Below are 27994 nucleotides of genomic sequence, written 5' to 3' on the forward strand. Positions count from 1 at the left end.
AGATTAAAAAATCTAAACTAACTATACAGACATGGAGAGCGGCGCCCAGGGATCTCCCTGCACTTACTGTTATACCTGGGCGCCGCTCCGTTCTCCCAGTATAGCCTCCGGTATTTTCATATGTTAGGCACCACCCAGGGGAACCTGCCGGCGTCTCCTTCTCCCATGCTGTAGCGCTGGCCAATCGCAGCACTCAGCTCATAGCCTGAGAGATAAAAAAAACTCTGAGGCTATACTGGGAGAACGGAGCGGCGCCCAGGTATAACAGTAAGTGCAGGGAGATCCCTGGGCGCCGCTCTCCATGTCTGTATAGTTAGTTTAGATTTTTTAATCTAGTGAAAGGTCCTCTTTAAAGGTGTTGTCCGGGTTCAGGGCTGAACCCGGACATATCCCCATTTTCACCCAGGCAGCCTCCCTGATATGAGCATCAGAGCATGAAATTCGCAGGGCAAAGGCATTTTTAGGAGATCTGGTGACGTATCAGGCTCTCCATAGGGACTGCTAGGCGGATGCTTCTGCCCAGCAGTGAGCCGGGTGACTTTACTGCCACTAATGGGCAGAGTTTAGCGCTGCCCTAGCCTGTAAAGCGGCTAGGGCAGCGCTAAAGCCTGTCCATCAGAGCTGGTGATGTCACCAAATAGGTGGCGGCTTCTGCCTAGCAGTGTAAAAAGATAAACAAAAAAGCCCTTGCGAATCGGAGCATGAAATGCTCATATTAGGGGGGCTGTCTGTGTGAAAATGTGCGTATGTCCGGGTTCAGCTTTGAACACAGACAACCCCTTTAAGTGTCTGATTTCTGGGGTCTAACTGTTGGGACTCCCAGTGATCATTAGAACCGAGTCTCCATGTTTCCTGTGAGGAGCAGTGGTCAGGCATATGCGCTGTTGCTCCATTCAGTTGTTGTGGAGCTACTGGAGATAGCCAGGCGCGGTACTTGGCAGTCACATAGAGTTTAAATGAAACAAGAGGACACATGATTGACTAGCACTTCTTTCAAATGGAAGGCACGGGACCCCATTCTTGTAATGGTTGAGAGTCATAGCAGCACGACCCCCTATGATCAGACACTTATCAACTATATAGGCAACAAGTTGCAATCTTGAGACAACCCCTTTAATATATTCTTGGATGTTTTTTGAATAGTTAATAATTATAACATTTCTTAAAATTGAGCTCTTCACACATCACAGGTCATCTTTAAGGACAAATCTGTGGTACCATGGGCTAGACACAATATCAGAATATTCAACATTTGATCCATGTCTCAGTTACATGTTTATAGCTATTTTTATTTTTTCCCCATAATACTACAGTCTCCAATTCCCCTGTGCCAGCATTGAATCCTTCTAAAGTAACCTCAGGGCCTGGAAAACGCTTAGGTCCTCGACTTCTTCTAATTCCTGTAAACAGCTCCTCCAGTCCTTCTCGACCAGTACAGCGTGTGCAGTCATCTCCTGGACAGAAGATGGTGTTACAGCCCATAAAGACGACTTGTGGTGTCACTTTATTTAGGCACCCCAACGGCCAAATCGTTCAGCTCGTGCCATTGCAAGTTCAGTCTTCCAATGTTCAGCCAAGTAGGCAGCAAGTCATCATCCGTAATCCAGGTACTGAGTGCCATATTTCTAATGGTTACTAATAGATTTGGTTGAATATTTAAAGGGATTCTGTCACCTCGTTTTTGGTTATAGAGCTGCGAACATGCACGGCTAGATCACCGCTAGCATGTCCGCAATATACCAGTCCTATAGGGCTGTGTCCTTTTTTATTTTGTTTAAAAAATTATTTTAGATACAGTAAAGACCAAAAGTTTGGACACACCTTCTCATTCAAAGAGTTTTCTTTATTTTCATGACTATGAAAATTGTAGATTCACACTGAATGCATCAAAACTATGAATTAACACGTGGAATTATATACATAACAAAAAAGTGTGAAACAACTGAAAATGTCATATTCTAGGTTCTTCAAAGTAGCCACCTTTTGCTTTGATTACTGCTTTGCACACTCTTGGCATTCTCTTGATGAGCTTCAAGAGGAAGTCACCTGAAATGGTCTTCCAACAGTCTTGAAGGCATTCCCAGAGATGCTTAGCACTTGTTGGCCCTTTTGCCTTCACTCTGCGGTCCAGCTCACCCCAAACCATCTCGATTGGGTTCAGGTCCGGTGACTGTGCACCGCCTGCATCCTCCGAATCTCCTTTCATCACAGTTAGATTGCGGTAATCTTGCGATGCGAGAGTTTGCGCATGCGCAGTGCCGATGTAGTGTTTTTTCCCTGTGCTGGCATCAGCCTTAGGGAAGGAACTGCGCATGCGCGAGCTCACGCATCTCGAGATTACGGCAATCTAACTGTGACGAAAAGAGGAGATTCGGAGGACATGGGCGGTGCTGGGCTCCTTCACAGGGGGGCGTGGCTGGGCACCAAGACAGTTAGTACAGCCCCTTGGGCACCTTACAAGGCTCATTTACATATCTCTAAAATCATTTATTAAACAAAATAAAAGGACACAGTCCTATAGGACCAGTATATTGCAGACATGCTAGCGGCGATCTAGCCGTGCATCTCTAACCGAAAACGAGGTGACAGAATCCCTTTTATCTAAAAATGCAATATCAACCATATATATTTCTTTCTATTTTCATTACATTCTGCATGGTCTCTGGGACACCTTTTAAACAACCCATATGGGCACTAAAAGGGATTTCATAAGTGGTTGTAAATCAACATGATGTTACCCATGTAGAAGACAAGACGCTGGCAATTGAGTAAAATATCAAAGCGGTTTCATGATTTTATGAAAATGTGCTGAATGTTTGCAAAGGGGTTTTCCCACAATGGACATTTATCACTTATCCACAGTAGAGGTGGTAAATATCTGATCAATAGGAGCTCACTTGAATGGGGTGCTAAGCCCCGGTCCTCCTCACTGCTTGACTACATTGAGAAAAGGTTTGAATGGAGCGGTGTTGACACATACTCCCTGCAGCTCCATTTATTGTCTTTGGGGCTGACTTAAACAGTAGTTCTGTACTTGGCTGTTTTCAACTCAGCAGTGTCAGTATGAATGTGGCTATGTTTGCTACTGCAGCAGTTTCAGAAAGGCTATGTACACCTTTGGGGGCAATTTTTAAAAAAAATATTACATTGTACTCATTTTGAGCTACAAATCATTTTTCCAACTGGTCTTTATAAAAAATATTGAACCCTTTTCTCTGTACAGCCTTGAGATTCTCTTGTAGCAGGCTCTGAATTTTTACTTTGTTCCGGCTCGTTATCTCTAATCGCTGACCTCCTAACCCTTTGGGACAGAACGGCTGAATACGGTTTAATAAAGACCAATTGAAAAAATTATTTTTAGACCAGAATTAATTAAAAAATTCCTCCAAAGTTGTACATAGCCTTTAAGGTTGAACCTTGCATTCATAAAATGGTACAACATTTGTTTTCCACTTTATGCACTAGGTCCTGTTATGGGCGCCCGCTTTCCTCTTCTAACAAAATCAGAAGCCTCAGCCTCAACTTCTGTGTCCATTCCAGGAACCACTGTTCCTCCTGCTTCTCCTTCGTCTAACTTACCGGTTCTTTCTCCTTCCAAGACCAGTCCAAATAAATCGGGGACAGCAATCTTTCCACAAAATCCACCCATGCTTTCTCAGCTCGGTTCTCTTGTCGTGAAAGCCTCCCCACCCAAAAGGAACTGTGAGGCATCTCTTCCTTTTCCAAAAGTTGTAACTTACACCGCTAGCGAACATGCTGTAATTACATCTAAAGTGATGCCCCTCCTTTCAGCAGGTCTTTCTTTGCCAAATATCCCACCACCTCCATTGCAAAATAATAGCCCCGCAAATGCTTCTACAAAACCTAACCTAACACTAATGGGCAATAAGCCAGGCACTACAAGTACTCCAAATGAAGAAGATAAGAAGCTTTCAGATTCATTAAGTCCTCTAAAATATGGCTTAAGTGGGGAAAAAAGTGACAAGGAAGTAGTCAAAGAATGTGAAGGGCAGCCTACATCTGAAATTGTTAATGATGGGAATGGACCTGAAGTGCAAAAGTCTACAAACCAACAAAACAAATCTGTGACTGAAGAGGTCGATACCATAGCTAAGGAGGAGCAATGTCAGAATGGACAGCAAGACAATGGACAGCTCAGTATTGATTCCATTAATGAACTGTTTGCTTCCAATGTAGATCTGCAAGAACCTAGAAAGAAGGATTCCCAAGATGTTTTGATGAGGAGAAACCAAGGTCCAGCAGATAACGGTGAAAGTCAACAGTGCATAGCAGATAATACCAATAGTCAAGAGAAAATTGGGGACAGCAGTCCTGTGACCTTAGCCTCAGCAGAGCACGTAGCTGCAGGTGTAGAGCAAAATACACTATGTAAAACTGGGGAGAAAGCAGAATTATCGATGGAACAAAAGTCGGCAAAATCACAAGACTCTGTGTCGTCATCTGATCAGAATAACTGTGAAAGTCTCCAAGTGGATCCACAAGCAAAGAAAGTCTCCAAGTGGATCGACAGCAAAGAAACTATTTCTGACGACCAGGAAATTCAGAGCAATCTACAATCTGAGGAAGAAGTGAGTCCTTTTGTTTGCTGTATATAATATGTGGTGTTCCACCGAATGTTTTTAACAACATGTTATTGGGGTTATCCGGGAATTTGATATTTGACTCCCGGGACCCCCGCTGATCAGCTGTTCGATGAGACCTCTGCCTAGGTGCAGCTCAGTCCCATTCAAGTGAATGGGGCTGAGCTGTAGTACCAGTCACAGCCGCTATACAATGTACAGTGCTGTGCTTGGTAAGCTGTGAAGAGACCGCATCGCTGACTGGAGCTCCGGTGAATGCAGCATCCTCTTCAAACAGCTGATCGTTGGGGGTGCTGGGAGTCGGACCCCCACCAATCTGATACTGATGAGCTATCCGGAGGAGAGGCCATCAGAATCAAATTCCTGGATAACCCCATTAATTGTCTCTGTTCTGCTAATTAAATGTACCACACTTGCAGCATGTCATGAATCCTGTTCAGATTGTTATTTTCCACAGAATAGCTGTGATGTTGAAGAAGCTGATATTTTATTGGAATTACAATATTTCGGAGTTGACTTTATTAGTTTAATTTTGCGTTTATTAATTTTTATACCCCCAACGTGTTTCATGGCTATGTACAAAAAGGATAATGATTAGCTTATTATATGATATGTAAAATGAGTTTTGATTTATTCTTCTTTTCATATCTAGAGTGACATTGACTCTGACTCTGTGGACATCGAAACTGTGGAGGAGCTTTCTGACATGATAGCAGGTGCGAAAGCATATGCTGCTGTGGTTTTAAAGTAAGTAATCTCTTTTTATTTTTTAATTGAAATTTGCTGTATGTTGTATACACATATAAAATGCTGCATTGTTGATGCACTTTTATATTGGCCGACTAAACAGGCAATTATCTGGAATAAATCTTTATTTTTAATTGATAAATGTTGATAATTACCTATCATTAGGCAGAGGGTAGTTACATGCAGCAGTCATCCCCTCTGAATTGAAAAACGGTGAATGCTACTGAGATTTCTCGACCCCATAGAGAATCATTGCTTGCTGGCAGTAGCATTCTTTTTACATGTGTTGTAGAAATATTAATAGTTGTAATCAGCTTGCATCAAAGTTTGTGTAAGGAAAAAGGTAAATCCCTCTTCCCTCAGCTGCAGTCAGAGACAGACCCAGTTGTTACCATCTTGCTTGAAATTCTGAGCAACTCCTCCCCTCCCTGCTTAACCTGTTCCTTTTATTTACTCACAAAAGGTGTAAAAGGGGCTGGCCCAAGACAAGGATACAGGAAGTGATGACATATCAAAGGACAGGGAGGGGCAATCAATGTGGCTGGACAGACAATGCACACACCCCATCCCTGTATAAGGAAGGATGAGTTATGTCCATTGTCTGACCAGCCAGGTGGCCGCCCACCCCCCATCACTGTCAGCATGGACCTCATTCAATACTGCTCAAAAGTGATCAGTATCTAATAAAGATCATTCTACTGGTTCTTATAGGTTTGAGATTATCTGCGAGACATTGCTACGGCTATTGTCAGTATACGGTACGAGTATACCGACAAGGCAGATATGCATGTCTTAAAAGAAGATATGTCTCCAAGCCCATGAGAAGGTTTTCATACTGACGGTTTTAACACTGGTCCCGATTCAGCCAAAGTACCCTCTGCTAGAGCACTCTTTGGCTAAATGCGACACAGGGGGACAGATGACAATCTATAAAAACACACACACATCCTAAAATAAAATGTCCGCATAATAAAATTTCCACAACACATGGAACGATCTGCTGACAGCAAACAGTGATTTATAGGGATTGTCCAGGATCTAATATAGATGACCTATCCGCAGGATAGGTCCTCAATATCAGAACAGTGGTGGACCCCCCACGATCAGCTGTTAGAAAAGGGCGGGTGCTCCGTGAGTGCCATGTCCTCTTCCTAGGCCATGTGATGTCACTGTATATTGGTCACATGGCCTAGTTGCCGCTCAGCCCCTTTCAAGTCAATGGGGCTGAGCTTCAATAGCAAGCACAGCCGCTATACGATGTACGGCGCTGTCCTTGGAAAGCTGCCAAGAGCCCACAGCAGCTCCCTGAAACAGCTGGTCTAAATCCTGGCAACCCCAAGAATGTGATAATGATGACCTATCCTGAGGATAGGTCATCATTATCTTTACCTGGATAACCCCTTTAATGTGCCTCGGGAAAGATGAGATCACCCGATGAACGAGCATTTACTCGTTCATCAGTTGATTTGGTGGCATGTTTACATGCAGTTATTGCAAATAAGCATTCCAAGGAAGGAAGGAAGGATGGTTACTAATAATTGCCCCAATAGTCGGCCTAGTCAGTTAAAGGTCTTTTATAATGCAGAATGTCTGCTTTAGCTGAAAATACCTACAATAAAACAAGAGTTAATTCTAACATTTTTTTTATCTTATTTTGTAGATGTACTCCAGGAAAAGTTTGTGAAAATGACTCCAAGGTAATGCTGAAGCATCTGGTGTCTGTCATTCTGTTTGACAAAATATTCCACAGCCTTTTACAAAAGGGATCTTAAATTGCATGTTACATGTTATGTAAAATGAATGTTTATTTTGGTTTTCCTATCTAGAGTGAAGTTGATGAGTATGTGGACATTGAGACATTGGAAGCGCTTTCTGAGAAGATAAATGTAACTTATCGAAAGGAATCTGCTCATTTAAATAAGGACATGTAAGAATCATTTTTTTTCTAACAGAAGTTTGGAATTTGCTGTGTAATTGGAGATACGTAGCTTTATCTACATATTGTATATAAAATGCAGAAATTCTGTTTTAGTTTAAAAAAAAAAAATTACCAATAAGACAAAAGCGTGGTTCATTTTAACAGTTTAGTTTTACTAATCTTATTTTATAGGTGTGACACTGAAGGAAAATCATCCAAAGAGCAAAAGAAGGGCTCCAAGGTATAGTGAAGATTGTGTTTCTATAATATAAAAGAGATCAGCTATGCTTCAGATTATGGCAACCTAGCTAGATAAGTTGACTATACTCTGTCAGACAACTGCTCATTTAGCGGTCCAATATCCCCCACGCCTCATTGTTAACATTCCTGCTTGGCTCAGCCGAGATGGCATGTTTATGTCTTGGATGATGTCATCCAGCACTAACACGGTCATACATTAGGGATTTCAGGTGGCCATTTTTTTTTTTTTTACAATTTGTTCCTTGTTTGTTAGATTGGGGGACAATGTCATAGGTTAAAACGAGCAATCGGGATCTCTGCCGTGACCTGTAGTGTAGTCCGGGCTTCCATTGATGGAATGAAGATGGCATTTGGCATGGACAATTTTTTTTTATGGCAAGAGTCAAAACCGCTATATAGAGAAAATATAACTGGTTAACAGCCGACACCAAACTAGGAGTAATAATAATGACATTTCTTTTGTCGATTTATTGAAGATGACTGGAGAGGACATCTTTTCAGAAGCATTAGATGAGGGCACCAACATATTTCACCGTAAGAACCATACAGCCAATGAGCGGAAGAGGCGAAGTGAATTGAGGGATCTGTTTGAAGAACTGAGAAATGCTCTTGGTCTTCACAACCTTCCTAAAGTTTCTAAAGGTTTTATCCTTAAACAGGTCAGGTCTGTTTTTTTTCCCCCAGAAATGGCAGGAGCCAGTTTACATTGTATCAGTGTAACTTACCTTTCTTTTCTTTTGACTTCAGGCCATAGAAGAGATTAAGGACTTGACCGATACGGCTGATACTCTTATAAAAAAAAAGACTTTGCTATCGCAGACACAAGCTCAGTTGATCAAGAAGGTGTCAAATCTTTCAGGTTAGTGAAATAATCTCATGGAAAAGTGTATATTCATGTGAAACCAATAATTTTGGTTACACTTTGCACCACTGTTTTTCGTTATTACACAAATAGTTTAATATTACTATTGATTTCAGCTTGTCACATCTATCTGAAAAATGACTCTTGGCAGCGGGGACATTTTCTTGAAGGGGTTGTGTCAACTCAGACAATGGGGGCATATCGCTAGGATATGCCCCCATTGTCTGATAGGTGTGGGTCCCTGAATGGAGCTGGCAAAGTCCCGGAGGGTGCACTACGCATGCGCGGCTGCCCTCGATTCATTTCTTTGGGGCCGCCAAAAATAGCGGAGCATCTACTCATTTACATGAATGGGAGAGGTTTAACTTTCTACTTGGTATTTTTATATACAGCAGTGGGTGTGCCGTAGTAGTGCACCCATATACAGATACATCTGAGAGAGTGAGCCCATGCGCTACCACACAATGAATGGAAGAGGTGGCAACGCATGCGGTGTTGGGGCCGACACCTATCAGAAAATGGAGAGATATCCTAGCGATATGCCCCCATTGTTGAAGATGGGAATACCCCTTTAAGGTGCCCATACATCTTTAATAGCTGTTGGCAGAATGCTCTTTAGCCTACTTGCACATATGCGCTTAGCTAGGTCCAGCATGCATGTGTTGGGGTAAGAGAAAGGAATCTAAACTGCTGTTAGACACCGGAAGGTGGTATGAACATTGAAATTTAACATCCCTGATTCTTTCCTATACCATTATCTGTCCGGGAATAGTTGGAAAGGCCCCTATACACATAAGAGAGTCATCCAGTACGGCCAACTTTACTCTTGTGTGTAATGGCCTTTCAGTGCTTTTTTTAAGCATCATACAGTGCCTTGCAAAAGTATTGACCCCCCTTGACTTTTTTCATATTTTGGTGCCTCACAACCTGGAATTAACATGGATTGTTTGAGGATTTGCATAATTTAATTTACAGAACATGCCCACAACTTTAAAGATTTTTTTTATTGTGAAGCAAACAACAAATAGGAAAAATTAACAGAAAAAGTCAATGTGCATAACTATTCACCCCCCTAAAGTCAATACTTTGTAGAGACACCTTTTGCGGCAATCACAGCTCTAAGTCGCTTTGGATAAGTCTCTATGAGCAGTCGCCACATCTTACCACTGGGATTTTTGCTCATTCCTCCATGCAAAACTGCTCCAGCTCCTTCAAGTTGGATGGGTTGAGCTTGTGAACAGCAATCTTTAAGTCTGACAACATATTTTCTATTGGATTGAGATCTGGGCTGTGACTCGGCCATTCCAACACATTTACATGTTTCCCCTTAACCTATTCAGGACATATGACGTACCGGTACGTCATGTGTATTTCCGATCACCAGCGGGCGGTGATCGGAACAAGGTGCCTGCTCAAATCATTGAGCAGGCACCTTGGCTCAATTCCCAGTATACATATTAGGTATCGCCACGTCCGTGACAACCTGGGCTAAAAAATACCACATGATCTAACCTGTCCGATGAATGTTGTAAATAACAAAAAATAAAAACTGTGCCAAACAGCTATTTCTTGTTACCTTACCTCACAAAAAGTGTAATATAGAGCAACCAAAAATATGTACCCTAAACTAGTACCAACAAAACTCGTCATTTCTAAAATGGGGTCACTTTTTTGGAGTTTCTACTCTAGGGGTGCAGCAGGGGGGCTTTAAATGGGACATGGTGTCAAAAAACCAGTCCAGCAAAATCTGCCTTCCAAAAACCGTATGGCATTCCTTTCCTTCTGTGCCCTGCTGTGTGCCCGTACAGCAGTTTACAACCACATATGGGGTGTTTCTGTAAACTACAGAATCAGGGCCATAAATATTGAGTTTTGTTTGGCTGTTAACCCTTGCTTTGTAACTGGAAAAAATTGATAAAAATGGAAAATTTGCCCAAAAATTTAAATTTTTAAATTTCATCTCTATTTGCCAATAACTCTTGTGGAACACCTAAAGGGTTAACGACGTTTGTAAAATCAGTTTTGAATACCTTGAGGGGTGTAAGTTTCTAGAATGGGGTCATTTTTGGGTGGTTTCTATTATGTAAGCCTCACAAAGTGACTTCAGACCTGAACTGGTCCTTAAAAAGTTGGTTTTTGAAAATTTCTGAGAAATTTCAAGATTTACTAAACCTTGTAACCAGGGCTGTTGAGTCGGTAGATAAATGCTCCGACTCCAACTCCTCTGTATTTAATATGCGAATGTATTTTATACATTCCTTGAAGGAAAGAAAGGTAACATACATGTCTTTACCACAGAACTACTGGCTAGGAAGCTGCTGCCTTCTCCTTTGTGTGCTGATCTTCTGCTGAAGATAGGGCAGTGGGAGGATCCAGAAAGGGGCAGGGGAAGGGGCATTGATTTTAAAACATGATTTCCCTAGTAGAATCCCATAGTCATGTTTAAAGTTTAAAGTCTAAAGGGAACCTGTCACCTGGATTTTGGGTATAGAGCTGAGGACATGGGTTGCTAGATGGCCGCTAGCACATCCGCAATATCCATTCCCCATAGCTCTGTGTGCTTTTATTGTGTCAAAAAAACGATTTAATACATATGCAAATTAACCTGAGATGAGTCCTGTATGTGAGATGAGTCAGGGCCAGGACTCATCTCATGTTAATTTGCATATGTATTAAATCGTTTTTTTGACACAATAAAAGCACACAGAGCTATGGGGACTGGGTATTGCAGATGTGCTAGCGGCCATCTAGCAACCCATGTCCTCAGCTCTATACACAAAATCCTGGAGACAGGTTCCCTTTAAACTAACAATCCTGAGTTTACAAGTTTTTATAGCCTTAGCTGAATGACCGCAGTTTTTCAAATGGTTTAAAAACCTAGATGCGTCTTATAGGGCGAAAAATACGGTAATTAATTATAACTTTTTGTGAATTGGGACATTTTAAACTTCCTTTTTTAAATTTTTTATTCCAATTTAAATCTAGTAGGAGCCCTGCTTGTAACGTCCCCCAAAAATAAAATTTACATTCCCCATATGTCTACTTCATTTTAGGATCATTTTGGGAATGAAAGTAATAACTATTTTTGTAGGTATTACTATGTATAGAAGTAGAGAAATTTAAACTTAGAAATTTGCTAATTTTTCAAAATTGTTGGCAAATATGGTATTTTTTTATTTAAAAAAATGAATTTTTTTGGACTCCATTTTACCCGTGTCATGAAGTACAATATGTGACGAAAAAACAATCTCAGAATGGCCCGGATAAGTCAAAGCGTTTTAAAGTTATCACCACTTAAAGGGACACTGGTCAGATTTGCAAAAAAATGGCCTGGTCCTTAAGGTGAAATAAGGCTGTGTCCTTAAGGAGATAAACCACTCAAGTGTTGCTTTAGCAGTGTGTTTGGGGTCCTTGTCCTGCTGGAAGATGAACCTCCGTCCTAGCCTCAAACCACGCAGAGTGGTACAGGTTTTTCTCAAGAATATCCCTGTATTTAGCACCATCCATCTTTCCCTCAACTCTGACCAGTTTCCCAGTCCTGGCTGCTGACGGTGTTCTTTGGGTGATGTGATGTGTTGGGTTTGCGCCAGACATAGCGTTTTCTTTGGCCGAAAAGTTCAATTTTAATCTCCTCATACCAGGGCACCTTCCTCCATACATTTTGGGAGTCTCCCACATGCCTTTTCGCAAACTCACACGTTGTTTTTGTTTTTAGCTGAAAGTAATGGCTTTCTTCTGGCCACTCTGCCATAAAGCCCAACTCTATGGAGCGTACGGCTTATTGTCGTCCTATGTACAGATTCTCCAGTCTCTGCTGTGGAACTCTGCAGCTCCTCCAGGGTTACCTTAGGTCTCTGTGCTGCCTCTCTGATTAATGCCCTCCTTGCCCGGTCCGTGAGTTTTGGTGAGCGGCCATCTCTTGGCAGGTTTGCTGTTTCCATTTGGTTATGATAGATTTGATGGTGCTCCTGGGGATCATCAAAGATATGGATATTTTTTTTTTATAACCTAACCCTGACTTGTACTTCTCAACAACATTGTCCCTTACTTGTTTGGAGAGTTCCTTGGTCTTCATGGCAGTGTTTGGTTAATGATTGCTTAGGTATTGGAGCCTCTAGGGCCTTTTAAAAAACGTGTGTATATGTAATGACAGATCATGTGACACTTAGATTGCACACAGATGGACATCATTATACTAATTATGTGACTTCTGAAGGTAATTGATTGCACCAAATCTTTTTATGGGCTTCCTAACAAAGGGGTGAATACATACGCACATGACAATTTTCTGTTTCTAAACAATAGTTTTATTTATATTTATCGCCCAATTCCTTGGGGGACACAGGAAACCATGGGGTGTAGCTCAACTCCCTAGGAGGCGTGACACTAAGTGAAAACTGTTAAGCCCCTCCTCCAGCAGTTCTAATTTCACTGCACCAACTTAGACTATTGTGTTCTGATCCATCACATAAAATTCAGATGAAAAAAACATTGAACTTAAGGCTGTAATTTGTAACAAAATCCGAAAAAAGTCAAGGAGGTGAATACTTTTGCAAGGCACTGTATATTAATTAATTATAGCTTATCACTTTACCAGTGACAGGTAGTCTATTAGGCTGTGTCTGTGGCACAATGTGATAGACATACAGTTATGGCAGGCCTAGGGGCCTTTGCTAGGCTTCTGGCTGCCATGGCAATGCATTAGCACCCTGCGATTGTGTTTGCGGGACGTCGAGACGGGGAACATTTGTGTAACAGCCTAGATGCCACTGTCTCTATTGACTGCGGCATCTAGGGAGATAAGTCCCCAGCATTACAGTTATCTCCTATGTGGCCTTACAGTGGGAGCCCGGCTACAGTAAGTGCTTGGTTTCCATTGTGATCTAGAGCGCTATATCTATGCAGCCTGTGCAGAGTGTTTTTAGTCTCTGTAGCCCGCAGAGCTGAACGGACTACACAGACTGCTCTGATAAAGCGCTGTGAATAAAAAAAAAAGTGATTATTTGAAAAAAAAAAAAACTATATCGTTGGGCACTAGAAGGGCAAATTATTTGAACTAATTTGATCGCCCAGCTCTAGTATACAGACATTAATTGGTATACTAACATTATGATCATATTTCATTAATCCACAGGGAAATCTAGAGAGGTTGTGCTAAAGAAATTGGAAAATTTATACGCAAAGCAGAAAGCTGTGGAGACAGAACAGCAAAAGAAAAATCTGGAAGAGGACGTTGCTCTTGATATAGCACCTATGATATTGCCTCCCCCAAAGCAAGAGCCTTTTTTTCCTTTGAAGCTTCAGGAGGAAACTAATGAAACACTAAGTGGCAAAACTAAGAAGCCTATCATACTGACACGAAAAGCTTTGTTTCATCCAAAAGAGGGTAAGTGAGACTTGGACGGCTGCTTCATTATGCGTGTCAAGGTCCTGTTCCTGTCACGAGTTTTTCACTGTATAGCCATGCCATGCAAAAATGTGATTTATTTTTTTTGTATTGTTTTGCAGGAAACCAGCTGCAGCCCGGGGTCCCTTTAACTACTTCAAATGTACTAATGGCACCTACAGGACAAGTGGGGAAACAGGAACATGGAGTAGCAGGACAGGTTGCTGGTATTCCTTCAACACTCATACAAGCAGATCTGAGTCCTGTACAAATTCAATCAGGTAAAATATTTCACTATTTTTTTATTTATTTTTTATTTCCCCCCCCCCCCCCCCAAGGTGAGGGGATTACTGCCTTATAGTTTTACTTATTAGTGTTCGCTTTGGAGGCCAACACTCTTGTTCAATGCTTATTCTAGGAATGGCTTCTGTGGTAATTCAGCTTCCAAGTGCAATTAAATTAAAAGATATTATTCCTAATAATCCTGTACCCATCGCCTTGCCTACTGTGCCCGGTGATGTTTCTACAGCAAGCTCTTTTGGCCCTGTGTCAGGTGTGTTAATAATGTCATTTAAATGTTTCCTTGAAGCTGTATAGATGTACTGTTTGACAGTATGGTCTTGCAGTGAGATGCTCTGTCATACTGATCCATAAGCAAAATCCAGGCTATTTGCTAAGTGGTATAATTTGTCTTTCTCGTGCATGGCATTGGGGGACACAGCACCATGGGTATATGTCCAACTACCACTAGGAGGCGACACTAGACATAAAAAAAAAGTGCTGGCTCCTCCCCGTTGGGCTATACCCTCTCCACAGACACAAGGCAGATCAGTCTTGTTCTAGTGTCCATAGGAAGTAGACCTGACCTGCTTTTTTGTGCAGGTCATCCTGCTACTTTTTTATTTTATTTTTTCTTCTTTTGTTTTTTCTTCTCTTTTCTGCAGGTTCCGGCCTGCGGCAGGGGATGGCTCTATCGTGTTCCACTTTAGTTGCCCCCCTGCGGGCGCGTACTCGGGTACCACCCAGTCCCCAAATCTGCTTCCGCAGTGGAATTCCGGCAGTCCCACGTGTTGAGTCCGCCGAGGGGGTGGTTACTGCTGCGCCTGAAGACGTCTGAGGGTGAGTTTGTTAGATTAGGGTCTTTCACCCTCCTTCCCGGGCCTGGGCGTGTTCCCTCCTCTCCTCCCTTCCCGCATACCTAATACAGCTCCATTGCTGTGTGGGAAAATGCCTTGCCTCTGAAAGTGCCTTGCCTCTGATACAGCAGGTTGTGGGTTCAGGCCCCAACAGACACTTTTATCTCTCAGCTGTATCCTGGCCCCAGAAGCCCCCTGGCCTTCCGTTTTTCACTCTCTGGGGGTCGCTTCTTCTGTTCTCTCGTCCAACTTGCCCCTGTTCGTCCGGCCGCGCTCCACTAATTTAGTCCCCTGAATGGGCTCCCTCTATGTCAAGCCATAGGAACCTTGCCTGACTCGCCTAATCCCTGGCGGGGTCGCTGGAGCGCTGCCTACAAATTGCACCACACACCTGCCTGGTAGGTGAATTTTCTGCTGATTGCTCTGGCATCGGACAGGGTTCTGTAGTTCCTTCTGGGTCCGGGTGTACCCTTATATTCTCTGCTTAGTTGTACTGTCTAACAGAGGGCAGTCCCCTGGGACCTTGCTATTGTCTGCTCCCATCTGGTACTCTCTCCCCCTGGGAGTCTTCCCTATGTCGGCCGCAGCTGGTTTCTACATTTCGCGTAGTCACTCCCGTTTCTTTTATGGCGACTTCGCCATTCCTTATGCATATGGGTGTCTGTTGTTTTAGTGGTACAACCCAAGCCACTGTACTTGCCCTCCCCAGGACAATGTATGCAGTTTGCTAGCCACTATTCTTTGAATGGCTAGTTGTCCATGGCTAATTCCTTCCCGATGGTTCCTTTACGTTTTTCTTGGATATTCTGGGTTGATTGTTCCCCTTGCGGGTTCCAATAGACACAAATCCCAAGAGGTCCACAAGGCTATCTTCCCATCCTCCCACGTCAAGTACCCGGTGTTGAGTGGTTTAGTGCTACGGTCCGCATTTCCACCTTATGGTCTCCTTCGGGAGGGACTTTCTCCTGTTTGTAGAACCTTCCTCCTTAGTCTGTTGGGAGCGCTCTCCTTCTCCTCCCATGTCTCTCAGTCCAGTGTGTCCCGGCTGAGTTTCCTGGGCCTGCATCTCCCTAATACTTCATTTGGCCAGAGTTTCTCCGGTCTTGCGCTTTTCAGCGATATTTTGTGTTCAGAGGCTCGTTCCTAGTCTCCTGTTTTGGGATGCAGTGCTTATCTTATCTTATCTTTTTTCTTTTTTCCTGGCCTTTACTTGGCGGTTTCCCTTAGCGCCTTTGGGGTTTTCACCTTTCAATAGGACGCTTCTCTTCATCACCTGCTTCGCGGTGGGGGGAGTCCTGCTCCCTTCATATGTGAGCCTTGCTATGGCTCCCCTCACTCCAGTGGGCCCCTGCTGAGATTTCCTGGGCCTGCATCTGGTCCCCTTTTTTTCCCTGATACTTCATTTAGCCTGAGTTTCTCCGGTCTTGCGCTTCTCAGCGATGTTTTGTTTTCAGAGACCCGTTCCTCGTCCCCTAGTTTGGGGATGCAGGTCTTATCTTTTCTCTTTTTCTAGTTTTTACTTACAACCCCCTTCCTTTCAAAGGGTTGGCGGTTTCCCTTAGCGCCTTTTGGGATTTTTTCCTTTCAATAGGGCGCTTAACTTCACCTGCTTTGCGGTGAGGGGAGACCTGCTCCCTTCACATGTGAGCCTTGCTATGGCTTCCCTCACTCGCTTGGCCTTCAGTGATTCCATGCCCCTGGCCCGTCGGGTTGGCCTTTGTGCTTCACCTGAGACTATTAGGATGTTATGTGGCTCCAATACGCGATGGGTTTTCCCCTTTGCCTTCTCCTTGCATTTGGGTCGTTCTCCCAGGCATTTGTCCTAGGGTGCTGGCAGTCATCACTGTGGCTTCCTTGTTTTTTTTTTCCCGGTTATGTGGCTTTCTGCCTATTCCGTGCTTTCTCCTGTTGGGTCACATGGTTCTTCCGCACCTGTATGCCCAACAGGTGGCATGGCTGTTCTTTTCCCACCCTCGTGGACTGCTTTGGGACGTCCCATGGTGCTGTGTCCCCCAATGCCATGCACGAGAAAATTGGATTTCTCGCTGGTATCATTGGGGGACACAGGACCGTGGGTATAGCTTGCTGTTGCCACTAGGAGGCGACACTAGGCTGAAAAGTGATAACTCCTCCCCTGCAGGCTATACCCCCTCCAGCCTGGAGAGAGCATATCAGTTTTTAGCTTAGTGTCGTAGGAGGCAGACCTCCCTGCTTAGCAGGGTGGCTCTTTTACGATTTTTGTTTTTATTTTATTTTATTTTATTTTATTTTATTTTTAGGTTAAGGGGCACAGATTCGCATGCGTCTCTGTCTCCCTGGGAGGCTGGCCGGTGTTGCCTTTCCACCGCCCTGCCTCCCCCAAGAAGACAAAGTGGACCAGGGCAGCCTAGCTCCCCTGCTTCCCGCCAGCAAGAGGGCCACCTCCTCCCCAGCCCTTCTCTACATGGACCCCTGATGCCTGGTGCCAGCGGTCGTGGGGTGGCCCTGCTGGTACAAGACTATGGGTGAAGAACACAGATGAAGTCTGGTGAGTTTTACTGTCCCTCCCTGTCCCCCTCACATGGCCCCTTCTTGAGGGGGTGAGGAATCCTCCACCCATCGCCCAGCTCACCTCAGTAGAAAGGGTTAATCCCTTTCCACGGCCGCGGCATCTTATTTTCACCCCTTCCCGACTACAAACAGGCGCCTTCTGCGCCCTATTCCGGTGACCCCGCTCTCCGACCGACCGGGTGGGCTTCCCGGTCGGCCAAGCGACGCACCTTCTCGGCGGCTCCCTTTTCAGGAGTCCACTAAGCCGTCCCAGGAGAGCAGGCAGAACGGATCCCCTACTCGGCCGGACGCCGCAAAATTTAGGCCCCGGCTTTATTTGGGCCTACCGTTTTATTTCTTTCTTTTTTCTTCGGCCACGCATATTTACTCCTCCGATGGGCTTACGCGGTCAGCGGACTCAGGTGACCGCATTCCGGACATCGATCCAGGTTCGCTATGTACTGACTAGCGGTGAGTCCCGGTCGGCCGGCGTGATAATTTAGTCCCCGGCTTTGCGGCCTTCTAGGCCGGAACTTCCTCCCTCATTTCAGGCCCCTGCTTTCTATAGATTCTGTCTGCAGGCACAATGTGCCTTTATATTGCAGTATACAGCCCTTCTCCATATCGGGCTAGGTCCTCATAAAAAATTAGTAAAAAAAAAAATATAAAAAAAATAAAATATTTTTTTTTTTAAATTATGCGCATGCAGATCCTGCTCTCCTCAGCCCACAAGTTCCAATGGAGTGCGTATGAGGGATCCCAATCCGCCACCTGAGGCCGTTTGGTTGATTATGCTCCAACTGCGCATATCCAGTGGAGTACATCTGAGAGATTCCCATTCCGCCCTCCGGGCCGTTTGGTTGATAATGCTCCAACTGCATAGATCCAGTGGGGTACATCTGGAGGATCCCAATCCGCCCTCTGAGGCCGTTTGGTTGATTATGCTCCAACTGCGCATATCCAGTGGAGTACATCTGAGAGATTCCCATTCCGCCCTCCGGGCCGTTTGGTTGATAATGCTCCAACTGCATAGATCCAGTGGGGTACATCTGGAGGATCCCAATCCGCCCTCTGAGGCCGTTTGGTTGATTATGCTCCAACTGCGCATATCCAGTGGGGTACATCTGGAGGATCCCAATCCGCTCTCTGGGGCCGTTTGGTTGATAATGCTCCAACTACGTAAATCCAGTGGGTACATCCGAAGGGTCCCCAATCCGCCCTCCGGGCCGTTTGGTTGATGATGCTCCAACTGCATAAATCCAGTGGGGTACATCTGGAGGATCCCGATCCGCCCTCTGAGACCGGTTGGTTAATGGTGCTACTACTGCGCAAATATCCGACTGCGCAAATGCAGTTGTGGACAACTGAAACTTCCCATCCACCCTCCGGGGGCGTCTGTTTGAGTTTCTACCCTGCGCAACTCAGCGGGGGACCTCTGGAAGTTCCCAATCCACCCTCCTGGGTCGTTTGGTTACTACAGCACCGTCTGTGCAATCGGTAAGCAGACCTTTAGTTCCATTCCACCTCCGGGTAGTTTGGTTCTTATTTCAACACCGCCGCAACCTGCAACAGCCATGGCTAGAGGCTGAGAGGTGGAACTGCGCACGAGCAGGCCGAGGCAGGACAGTTCTTCGGTCCCTAGATTACGTCCGTGTTAACCGGTTCTGGTGTATGCATTAACCCCTTCCTTAGGCACTATTTACACTTCTACTAGATACAGTGCTTAATTTGGGTTTTACCTCCTTCCTGAGGTGGACTGACCTCACTAGCATTGGCCTCAATGCCGGCAAGGTGTCCCTCTTTCTGTGAGTGGCGGAATTGAAGTTCCACTGGGCTCAGTATTGTCAGCATACATTAACCTTTTGTTAGGTGGCATGATGGCATTCTCACTGCTGTCGCAGTGTTTACGTACGCATTACACCCTTCTGGGGGGGATGATGACACCTCCCACAGAGTACAGAACTCGTTAATATGCAAGTTCCTGCTAGGTGCGTTACCCCCTTCGATGGGTGATGTATTGCACTACCTCGGGGTACAGTACTTACTGGATATGTTACTCCCGATCGTAGGTAAAGCGTTTGCACTGCCACTGGGTGCAGTGTTTGCCGTCGGTTTTTCCCCCTCCATTGAGTGGGTACTTACACTTCCGTAGATTGCGGTTCTGACTATCGCTACCCCCTTCCCTACCGGGGGTTTGCGCTTCCGTTGGTTGCTATTCCATCTCCCATTTGCCATCACATACTTCCTATGGCAGTTCCCTCTACAAACGATCCAGTAACGGGGGAATCGCTATGCATCTTTGCATGCTGTATTTCAGCTACGCCACGACTCTAGATGCCTTGGTTCCCTTCACAGGTGGTCCGTGGCAACAGTCGGTACCGCTGGTGCCTGATATTCTCCATCTAGTGGCATATGGATACTGCCACTGGAGACTATGGATACCCCCATTTTGTATCCCTCTTTTCTTCATGCACTTATTGGAGCCACAAGAATGTGGCCTTTGTGCTCTCAGGGGAGTCACCCACCCTTATGTGTCCTAGAGACTCCCCATCCCCATGAGCCTCCACCGTTCAGGTCAGTCACACTGCACAGAGTACTGTGATCAAGATCCAGCAAGCAGAGTATTCCACCGACTCCGGATGCTGCGTCCACCACTCATCCTTATCTAGATGAGGGCGTTATGCTGGCAATCTGCAGTGGCTACTACAACGGCTTCTCCTTCGCAGGGTAGTCTTCACACTAGGGCCAGATGCTCCTAATCGCTGTAGCGAGACAGCCCCCCTCAGGTAGGGGTTCTACCCTGGTACTAATTCAGCAGTTGCTCCTGTTCAGCGCCCTTGTCAGGTGGAGGGGTTAGGGTTAGCTCTACTGACTGGGCCAGCTTGATACCAGAACTTCTCCTGGATGTCCTCAGGCCGTCCCCTCATGTCCACGCTGGCGGAGCATACGGTAGCCCCTACCGCACGAGGGGTGTTTGAGTCTCCACTACATGCGAAGGCTCCTTCTGCACAGTTCTTTCGTCAGGCAGCGGATTCCTCTACCACGAGAATCAGTGACCTCTACGGTGTGGTCTACTCCTCGGCTGGAGTATGGCGTGTGCATTACTCTTGGGGCTTCCCTGGTAGGGCCTCCCCTTCTGGCGGTGTGTTGCATCTCCACTAGACGCTGTGGAGCCCCCGTCTCACATGGGAATGGGCTTTAGTTCTGGCCTCTTTCTGGTTTTCTACCAATAAGGGTACGTGGCTCTGACAACTGTTGTCCTTCTGCCACATCCAATCCATATTCATATGTTTGAGAAAGGCTCTTGATGTGAGCCGTAACGCGTCAGAGTATTGTATGTGACCAAAAAAGACATCATCTTTTGTTGAAGGCTATAGTGAGTGCCGGTCTTTCTTCATTATTGTTGGCTATTGTCCTTCTGTCGTAGGCTCGGGTGTGGCGATGGTGTAATTACAATGGCTGATCGGCACCTACCTTTTGAGTGCGTTCTACTGGGTAGATCAGTCCCTACGGCACTCGTCTGCTCTAGATTGCCGTTCTAAGCGGGACCTGGATCTAGTAGTCATACTGTGTCGCCAGTGGTGCTACCTCTCTTCAGATGTCAGTGATATCACCTCAAGCCAATGGTGGTTGTTCTTTCACTGCTCATTCCGGGGGTGGACTGAGAGTCTTCCCAAGACGGGTAGAGCGGGTGTCTGTTACGACGTCCCCCGTTAGTAGGAGTTTCGTTCCTGGTACGGATCACACGTTTCCTTTCCGGTCTCCCCTCGTGGTGGATAACTGATCTCCTTATCCTCCTGTCTAGCTGACCAGTAGCCATGGGTTGTACGACTCTGGGAGCCCATCCCTATTTAATTTATTTATTTTTTTCGGGCCCAGGGTTCCTCGGGTATGGTGAAGGCGTTGGACGTTGTGGTCGAACTTCACCCGGCAAGAGTATTTCTCTCATCTTTGTTCCACTCATCTGCCCTTCCAGGCAGCGTTACTGTTTTGTTGAAATATGGTCAGTGACGGGGCTTCCCATCACTGGCGGTGCTCACATTGGCTTTTATTTTACTTACTTTTCCCATGTGGTATTGATACTTTGGCCGGCAGTGGGGCACGCCTGGCTCAGGCGTTTGTTTCCTAGTGATTCTCAGGCAGCTTCTCTTACTAGAGATCTCACCACCAGCCTCTCTGGCTATGAGGGCGTTGGTCTACCAATATTCCGCTCCCTAGGGGCTGTTCTCTGGACCAGAGGTGAATCCTAAGGACTTGGCTTTTTAGTTCTGCTTCCACAGCTGCGGCCAGGAGCCAGCTGTTTGGTGGCATTGTTTTTTATTTTTTTCTCTGAATTGTTACGCCTTCTTGTACGTACTTTTTTTCTTTGAGTATGAACATAGGGCAGTGTTCCGTCCAAGGTCCTCTTTTTTCGCAGAAGGTGGTCGCCTTTCCATGCCTCACAGACATGGGTTTCTCTTCTTTCTCCCTCGTAGTACACGGACCGAGCTCTCCATCAGCCATGTGATTTGGCCTCTGGGCTTGCTTGTCCTTGTCTGGCGCCTACAGCCCTAAGGACTTCTACCAATTCTTATCCTGGGGTCCTTGTCAAGGCTGACGGCCTCCAAAGGATGTTTTCCGGATAGATCCGTTCAACAGTTGCTCGGGCATTCCGCCCTCGGGTAGGCAACGCCCAGCTGAGTCTTGGCCCAGTCGGGTCCATCTCCTCGTGCAGTAGCTTCCAGTGTGGAAGGCAGTATCTTGGTCTTCCGGGCACACGTTCGTCAAGTCTTACCGGGTGCCTTCCTAGGCACCGGCGGATACTGTTCCAGGCAGCAAATTCTTGCAGGCGGCAGTGAGTTACGCATCCTCAAGGACGTTTTTTCTCCAGGGGCATGTGATTTTTTCCCTCCCCGTGGACTGCTTTAGGACGTCCCACGGTCCTGTGTCCCCCAATGATACCAGCGAGAAAACAAGATTTTTGTGAAACTCACCTGTAAAATCTCTTTCTCGCGTGGTTCATTGGGGGACACAGCTCCCACCCAGTGATTTCTGTTTGCCGTGATTGTTGGCGGTTGTGGAGCCACTATGGCCCCAGTTCTGGTTTGATCCGACTGGCGTTGGTCAGTTGTTGGTTGTTTACCGTATGGTTATTTTCTCCTACTCCTATTGCTTGGGCACAAACTGATATGCTCTCTCCAGGCTGGAGGGGGTATAGCCTGCAGGGGAGGAGTTATCACTTTTCAGCCTAGTGTCGCCTCCTAGTGGCAGCAGCAAGCTATACCCACGGTCCTGTGTCCCCCAATGAACCACGCGAGAAAGAGATTTTACAGGTGAGTTTCACAAAAATCTTGTTTTTTTGTACTCACCGTAAAATCCTTTTCTCGTAGTAGGCATTGGGGGACACAGATCCCACCCTATGTTTTTTACTTTTACTTCCGCTTCTCCGGGCTGTTCTCTTGATCTTTCCCGGTACGGGAGTTGTTGGTTCCTTGCCTTTTTTCTCTCTCCTACTGCTTTTGGTACAAACTGATCTGCCTAGTGTCTGTGGAGAGGGTATAGCCCAACGGGGAGGGGCCAACACTTTTTTATGTCTAGTGTCGCCTCCTAGTGGTAGTTGGACATATACCCATGGTGCTGTGTCCCCCAATGCCTACTAGGAGAAAAGGATTTTACGGTGAGTACAAAAAATCCAATTTTTCTGCTGCAACCTCAAATATATTGTTTTTGTATGCTCCATCTGCTTGTAATAGGCAGCTCCCGAATGGAAAGCTAATACTTCAATGCAAGAGGAAGTGATTATACAAGACAGAGCAAGAAAAAAAAAACATACACATTAATAGTAAATGGCGTAATATACTAATTATTACCATAATCATTATCTGTGATGTAACCGTGTCTTTTGTTGCAGATGAAGATGATCTGACCATGATGCCAAAGATTGTAAATGTTATGTCTTTAGCACTAGAGGCCAAGTCTGACATGGGCATGGAAATCGGCATCTCTGGCACCGAGAAGGAATGGAAGTCTGATGCATGCTCTCTAACAACTGAGGCTTATGCAAGAGGTAATGCACCAGCCCAGGATGCATGTTATGTGACTGCTAAGTCATGTGTACCATCCACTTCTGTTCCTGTGGACAAAAAGAAAGAGGAGGTTGCAGATCCAGCAAGGAAAAGCTGCAGTCCATACTCTAGTCTTCATGAAAACCTACCCCAGGAAAATTACAGCGGTAATACCGAAGCCTCCTTAAAAACTAAAGATGTCAGTGTGAGTATTACTCCCCCAACTGAAACGGTTGATGATACCAGAGGTTCAAAACTTGATCTAGAGCTCAAGAAATTAACGTCTGCCATTGACGAAGCAGGTTTAGATCCGACCGAATTACCAGACACCATGGGTGATCCAGAAGAGGCTGATGAAACCCTCACATCACTCCTCGATGAAATTGCATTTCTCAACCAGCAGATAAACAGTGATGCGGACGCTTTGGAATCAGTCTCTGACTTTCCAGGGCCAGATACAGTGTCCCACAGCGATGTGAGCAAATTTGCAGATTCAGCTCCTTTTTCTTTTGGTAGATTTAAGGATGGGCCTGAAACGAAAGATAACATTTCCTTCAGTCCTCTGTTCATGCAGTTAGAAGAGGGAGAGATCCTGGATAATAGCAAACTTAACGAAGGGGCAAGTCTAGGTGTTTTTGCAGGGGGTGCAAGAAAGGAACCCCATCTGACTGAAGCGGCGGGAACATCAATAGGACTCCGCCAACCTCCTGCTACCGTGCCCACTTATCAAAGGACTGATCAGTCAATGGGCTCATGTTCAGATGTGTTTTGGAGACCAATGCCCAAGCTGGCACCACTTGGTTTAAAGTCTTGTACCCTACCCAGTGATCAGAGAGTTCTGGCAAGCAAACCAATGCCATCCTTGGCGTCAGTGGCAATGAAACTAAGTTCACCTGAAAGTACAGATTAACTTTTTTGTATTTAATTACTAAGTTAGTTGCTACTTCTAGGTGTGTACCCATCTTACTCTGAAGGTGCAAACTTTCTCCAGCTACTTGAACTGTACACCATGTGCATATTATGTACAGCTAAACAAACTGCCTCCGCAGCTTGGTCTCACTGTAAGTGCAACGCACTATAATTATTACACGTATACTGCGATACACATGGATTATGGCCTGCACAACTCGTACATTTTCTGATCCTGCCTTTGTATAAATGCTGCTTCTTCAAGTCAGCTCTAAAAACACTTCTTCCAGCTCGGCTAAAACTTCAGCGAACAGTTTTTCTTGTGTCTCCAGCAACGAAACAATACGAAACGATGCTGACGCCCAGTTACAGTTTTCTCTGGTTTGACCACAGGTGCCTCTATAGCTGCAATTTCAAGCACTCAGCGTTCTCTCCGCGTTTTGCCCACAGTCATAAGTTGGACAGTGTTCATTTAGTTTCCTATATTTCTTTCCAATGAAGCTCCATCTATGAATACATTAAGCCATTGCTTAAAATGTTATAATCACAGACATTTTCTTTAGGTGCTCCCATAATAACCTGCATGGATGTGAAATAAAAAAAATCGGAATTACCACCGAATCTGTCACCAGTTGGTCCTAAAACAACCCTACAGTAAAGGAGCATGCCGAAATATACTGTCTGGGTACTGTTATTAAAGACATTCAGTGTCTCTACAATGAAAAACTGAAGCAGCTTGGCAAAAAAAAGCTTAAATGGGTTTTCTGAGAATTAAAAATGGATCACCCATCCTCATCAAAGTTCATCAATATCTGATCAATAGGGGTCCAACTCCAGCACCAGTTAGCTGTTTGAAGGAGCCGCAGCGCTTGGATTAGTGCTGCAGCCACTTTGTACTTTGGTGGTACTTTAAGTTGCAAACACGCAAAATGTAAGATGGATGTCAGTGGCCTAGGCATCACAGGAATCTAAGTGCTATGGCCTTCTCAAACAGCTGATCAGCGGGTGAGCGCTGGAAGTCAGACCCTTACTGATCAGATATTGATGACCAATTCTGAGGAAAGATCATCCGTATTTAAAGGGGTGGTCCCATAGGATATGACCCCAATGTCTCATAGGTGCGGGTCTCACCTCTGGGACCTGCAACTGTACTTAGAACGGAACCTACAGTGCATGCGCAGCCACCCTTCATTCATATGGGAGCACCGAAAATAGCCGAGCCAGCTCGGCTTTTTCCGTTAGCCCTATAGAAGTATATGGAGCGGTGGCCACTCATTTCAATGGGAATTCTGAAAATAGACGAGTGTGGCACTTAGCTATTTTCAACGCTCCCATAGAAATAAATGAAGGAGGGTGGCAGCGCCGGCACGATACCCCCTCCGGGACTTTGCAGGCCTGTACTAAGTATAGGTACGGACCCGCACCTTTTAGACATTCGGGACATATCCTAGCAATGAGATGGGACAACCCCTTTAAATCCTGCAAAACGCCTTTTAACTAAAAAAAATCTCCTTTGTGTTTGGCATGAAAGCTCCTATACAAACCTATGTGTCTCCATGGTTACAGACAACAAAAAACCTGCGTAGTCTGATCTTGCCCTCATAATGTCTTCTATATGTCCCCTACGTCTTACTAACATTAGGCAGGTTAGCAACAAGTACAGGACAGATGGACGGAACTATGACTGCAGGCTCTGACTACACGGGGGTTGCATGGAACCAATCAGGACAAGTAATTGGAATGGTAGACCTTTCCTTTATGATTTATTTGAAAAGTGTTTCTAAATGGAGTTTTACTGCAAAATACGTTCAGTGTATTGCTTTTTTTTTTTTTTGTATATTCATGAAGTCCAAGCAATTGTGAAAAAAAAGTGTTTATATTTTTGAAATTCTTTTCTACACAGAAATTTAGTTCTATAACTTTCTTGTAGAAAGTGATGCATTATCTGGTCGAATGAATTAGATTTTGTATTTCCTATTGTAAGTGTAAATATTAAATCTATGATTTATTATCCGCTCACATTTCCCTGGGCATTTTGAATATTTTTGTCGTTCTTTCACCCCTGTTGTAAGGGGTCCTCAAGTGCATCTGTAAGAGATCTGGGGTTCTTGCTATTGCGTCCGCAGTGGAATTCTTCTCGGATGATTTCTTCCGTGCAGGAGAATCGTATTGAACAATCGGTTACAGGTTTCTGCAGCTTATGTGACCTGTTCAATATGAAGAATAGATGGAATAGCAGGAACCGTCCGTCTCTAAAGCAATAATTGTGACTTGTACGTACGTGTTCATCCTGTTAGCCTGGTGCTAGATGGAAACAGTGTGTATTCTGAGAGTACATCTAGCCCAGACTGACTAGCCTCATAGAAAGCAGTCTTCAGGTTTGCAGAGGAAGACAGAATATGTTAATGTAGGAAAAAATTAAATGTATAATTAGGAATCCTCCATGCATTTGTTCTATGAGGTCTGCATACACAGTTCTGATTGGTGCTAAATAAAAGGTTCACTGGTATATACTGGCTCTAGTTGTGTGATTTCAAGCTATTGTGGAAATGTGTTAACCTTTTGTGTCCCAAACCATATTGCTATGTTGTAATGATATATTTTCAAAATGTACCCCCTACGTTAAAAAAAAAACTAAAAACTATATTTTCCCCTTTATACTAGTGCACTTGGTTAAAGGCTATGTACTCTTTAGGGAGCAATTTCTTTATGATTGCATTTGCACATTTTGGGATAAAAATAATTTTTTTCAATTGGTCCTTAATCCTTATTAAAAATATTCAGCTGTTCTGTCACAAATGCTTAACTGTTTAGCAGTGGGAATCATACCTTCACTTTCACGTTGTGCCGGTCATCTAATAAACCTTATCTCTCAATTACTAAAGGGTAATTTAAGCCACATTTGTATTAGTGAGGTAAGTATTGAGCTATAATGAGGGTCTAGGAGGTCATAGATAAGGAGCAGAGTGAAAATTCAGAGCCTGCTACTAGAGAAACTCAAAGCTGCACAGAGACAGGGGATCAAAATTTTTAATAAAGGCCAATTGAAAAAATAATTTTTAGCTCACAGTGCGTCCAATGCAGTAATAAAAAGAAATTGTCCCCAAATGTGTACATAGCCTTCAACCCTTTCGCTACCAGCACCGTACATGTACAGCGCTGGAGCAATAGGCAAACATGGCCCCCGCTCGCACGTGCAGCAGGAGTCATGGCCGGCAGATCTCTTCTGTTGCAAACAGCAGAGACCTGCCGCTAATTACCGCGACCCGCAATAATGTTGATCGCGGCAAATAAAGCCTTTTAGATACCATGATCAAGTGAGATCACAGCATCTAAAGTGTCAAAAACCCGGACAGGGCATCTTAGGCTACTTTCACACTAGCGTTCGTCGGTCCGCTCGTGAGCTCCGTTTGAAGGAGCTCACGAGCGGACCCGAACGCCTCCGTCCAGCCCTGATGCAGTCTGAATGGATGCGGATCCGCTCAGACTGCATCAGTCTGGCGGCGTTCAGCCTCCGCTCCGCTCGCCTCCGCACGGACAGGCGGACAGCTGAACGCTGCTTGCAGCGTTCGGGTGTCCGCCTGGCCGTGCGGAGGCGTGC

General features: G+C 45.0%; 1 protein-coding gene across 8 annotated transcripts in view; it reads left to right on the forward strand.

Annotated features, from left to right (window-relative positions):
• The window catches only part of MGA (MAX dimerization protein MGA), an 80029-nt gene extending 53127 nt beyond the window's left edge, over window positions 1-26902 (forward strand). For 4 of the 8 annotated variants that reach the window (XM_044271797.1, XM_044271796.1, XM_044271802.1 and 1 more), the window contains 12 exons: window positions 1314-1607; window positions 3466-4589; window positions 5254-5348; window positions 7009-7045; window positions 7175-7275; window positions 7459-7507; window positions 8004-8186; window positions 8275-8386; window positions 13524-13775; window positions 13898-14056; window positions 14194-14328; window positions 23331-26902. In XM_044271797.1, the coding sequence (XP_044127732.1) occupies window positions 1314-1607; window positions 3466-4589; window positions 5254-5348; window positions 7009-7045; window positions 7175-7275; window positions 7459-7507; window positions 8004-8186; window positions 8275-8386; window positions 13524-13775; window positions 13898-14056; window positions 14194-14328; window positions 23331-24394 (3605 nt within the window). In that variant the 3' untranslated portion in view covers window positions 24395-26902. The remainder of the gene's footprint in view (window positions 1-1313; window positions 1608-3465; window positions 4590-5253; window positions 5349-7008; window positions 7046-7174; window positions 7276-7458; window positions 7508-8003; window positions 8187-8274; window positions 8387-13523; window positions 13776-13897; window positions 14057-14193; window positions 14329-23330) is intronic. The other 4 variants (XM_044271804.1, XM_044271800.1, XM_044271801.1 and 1 more) reach the window with 4 other exon arrangements.
• The last annotated feature ends 1092 nt before the right edge of the window (window positions 26903-27994 follow it).

This window comes from Bufo gargarizans, chromosome 11, assembly GCF_014858855.1.
Source record: "Bufo gargarizans isolate SCDJY-AF-19 chromosome 11, ASM1485885v1, whole genome shotgun sequence".
Taxonomy (NCBI): domain Eukaryota; kingdom Metazoa; phylum Chordata; class Amphibia; order Anura; family Bufonidae; genus Bufo; species Bufo gargarizans.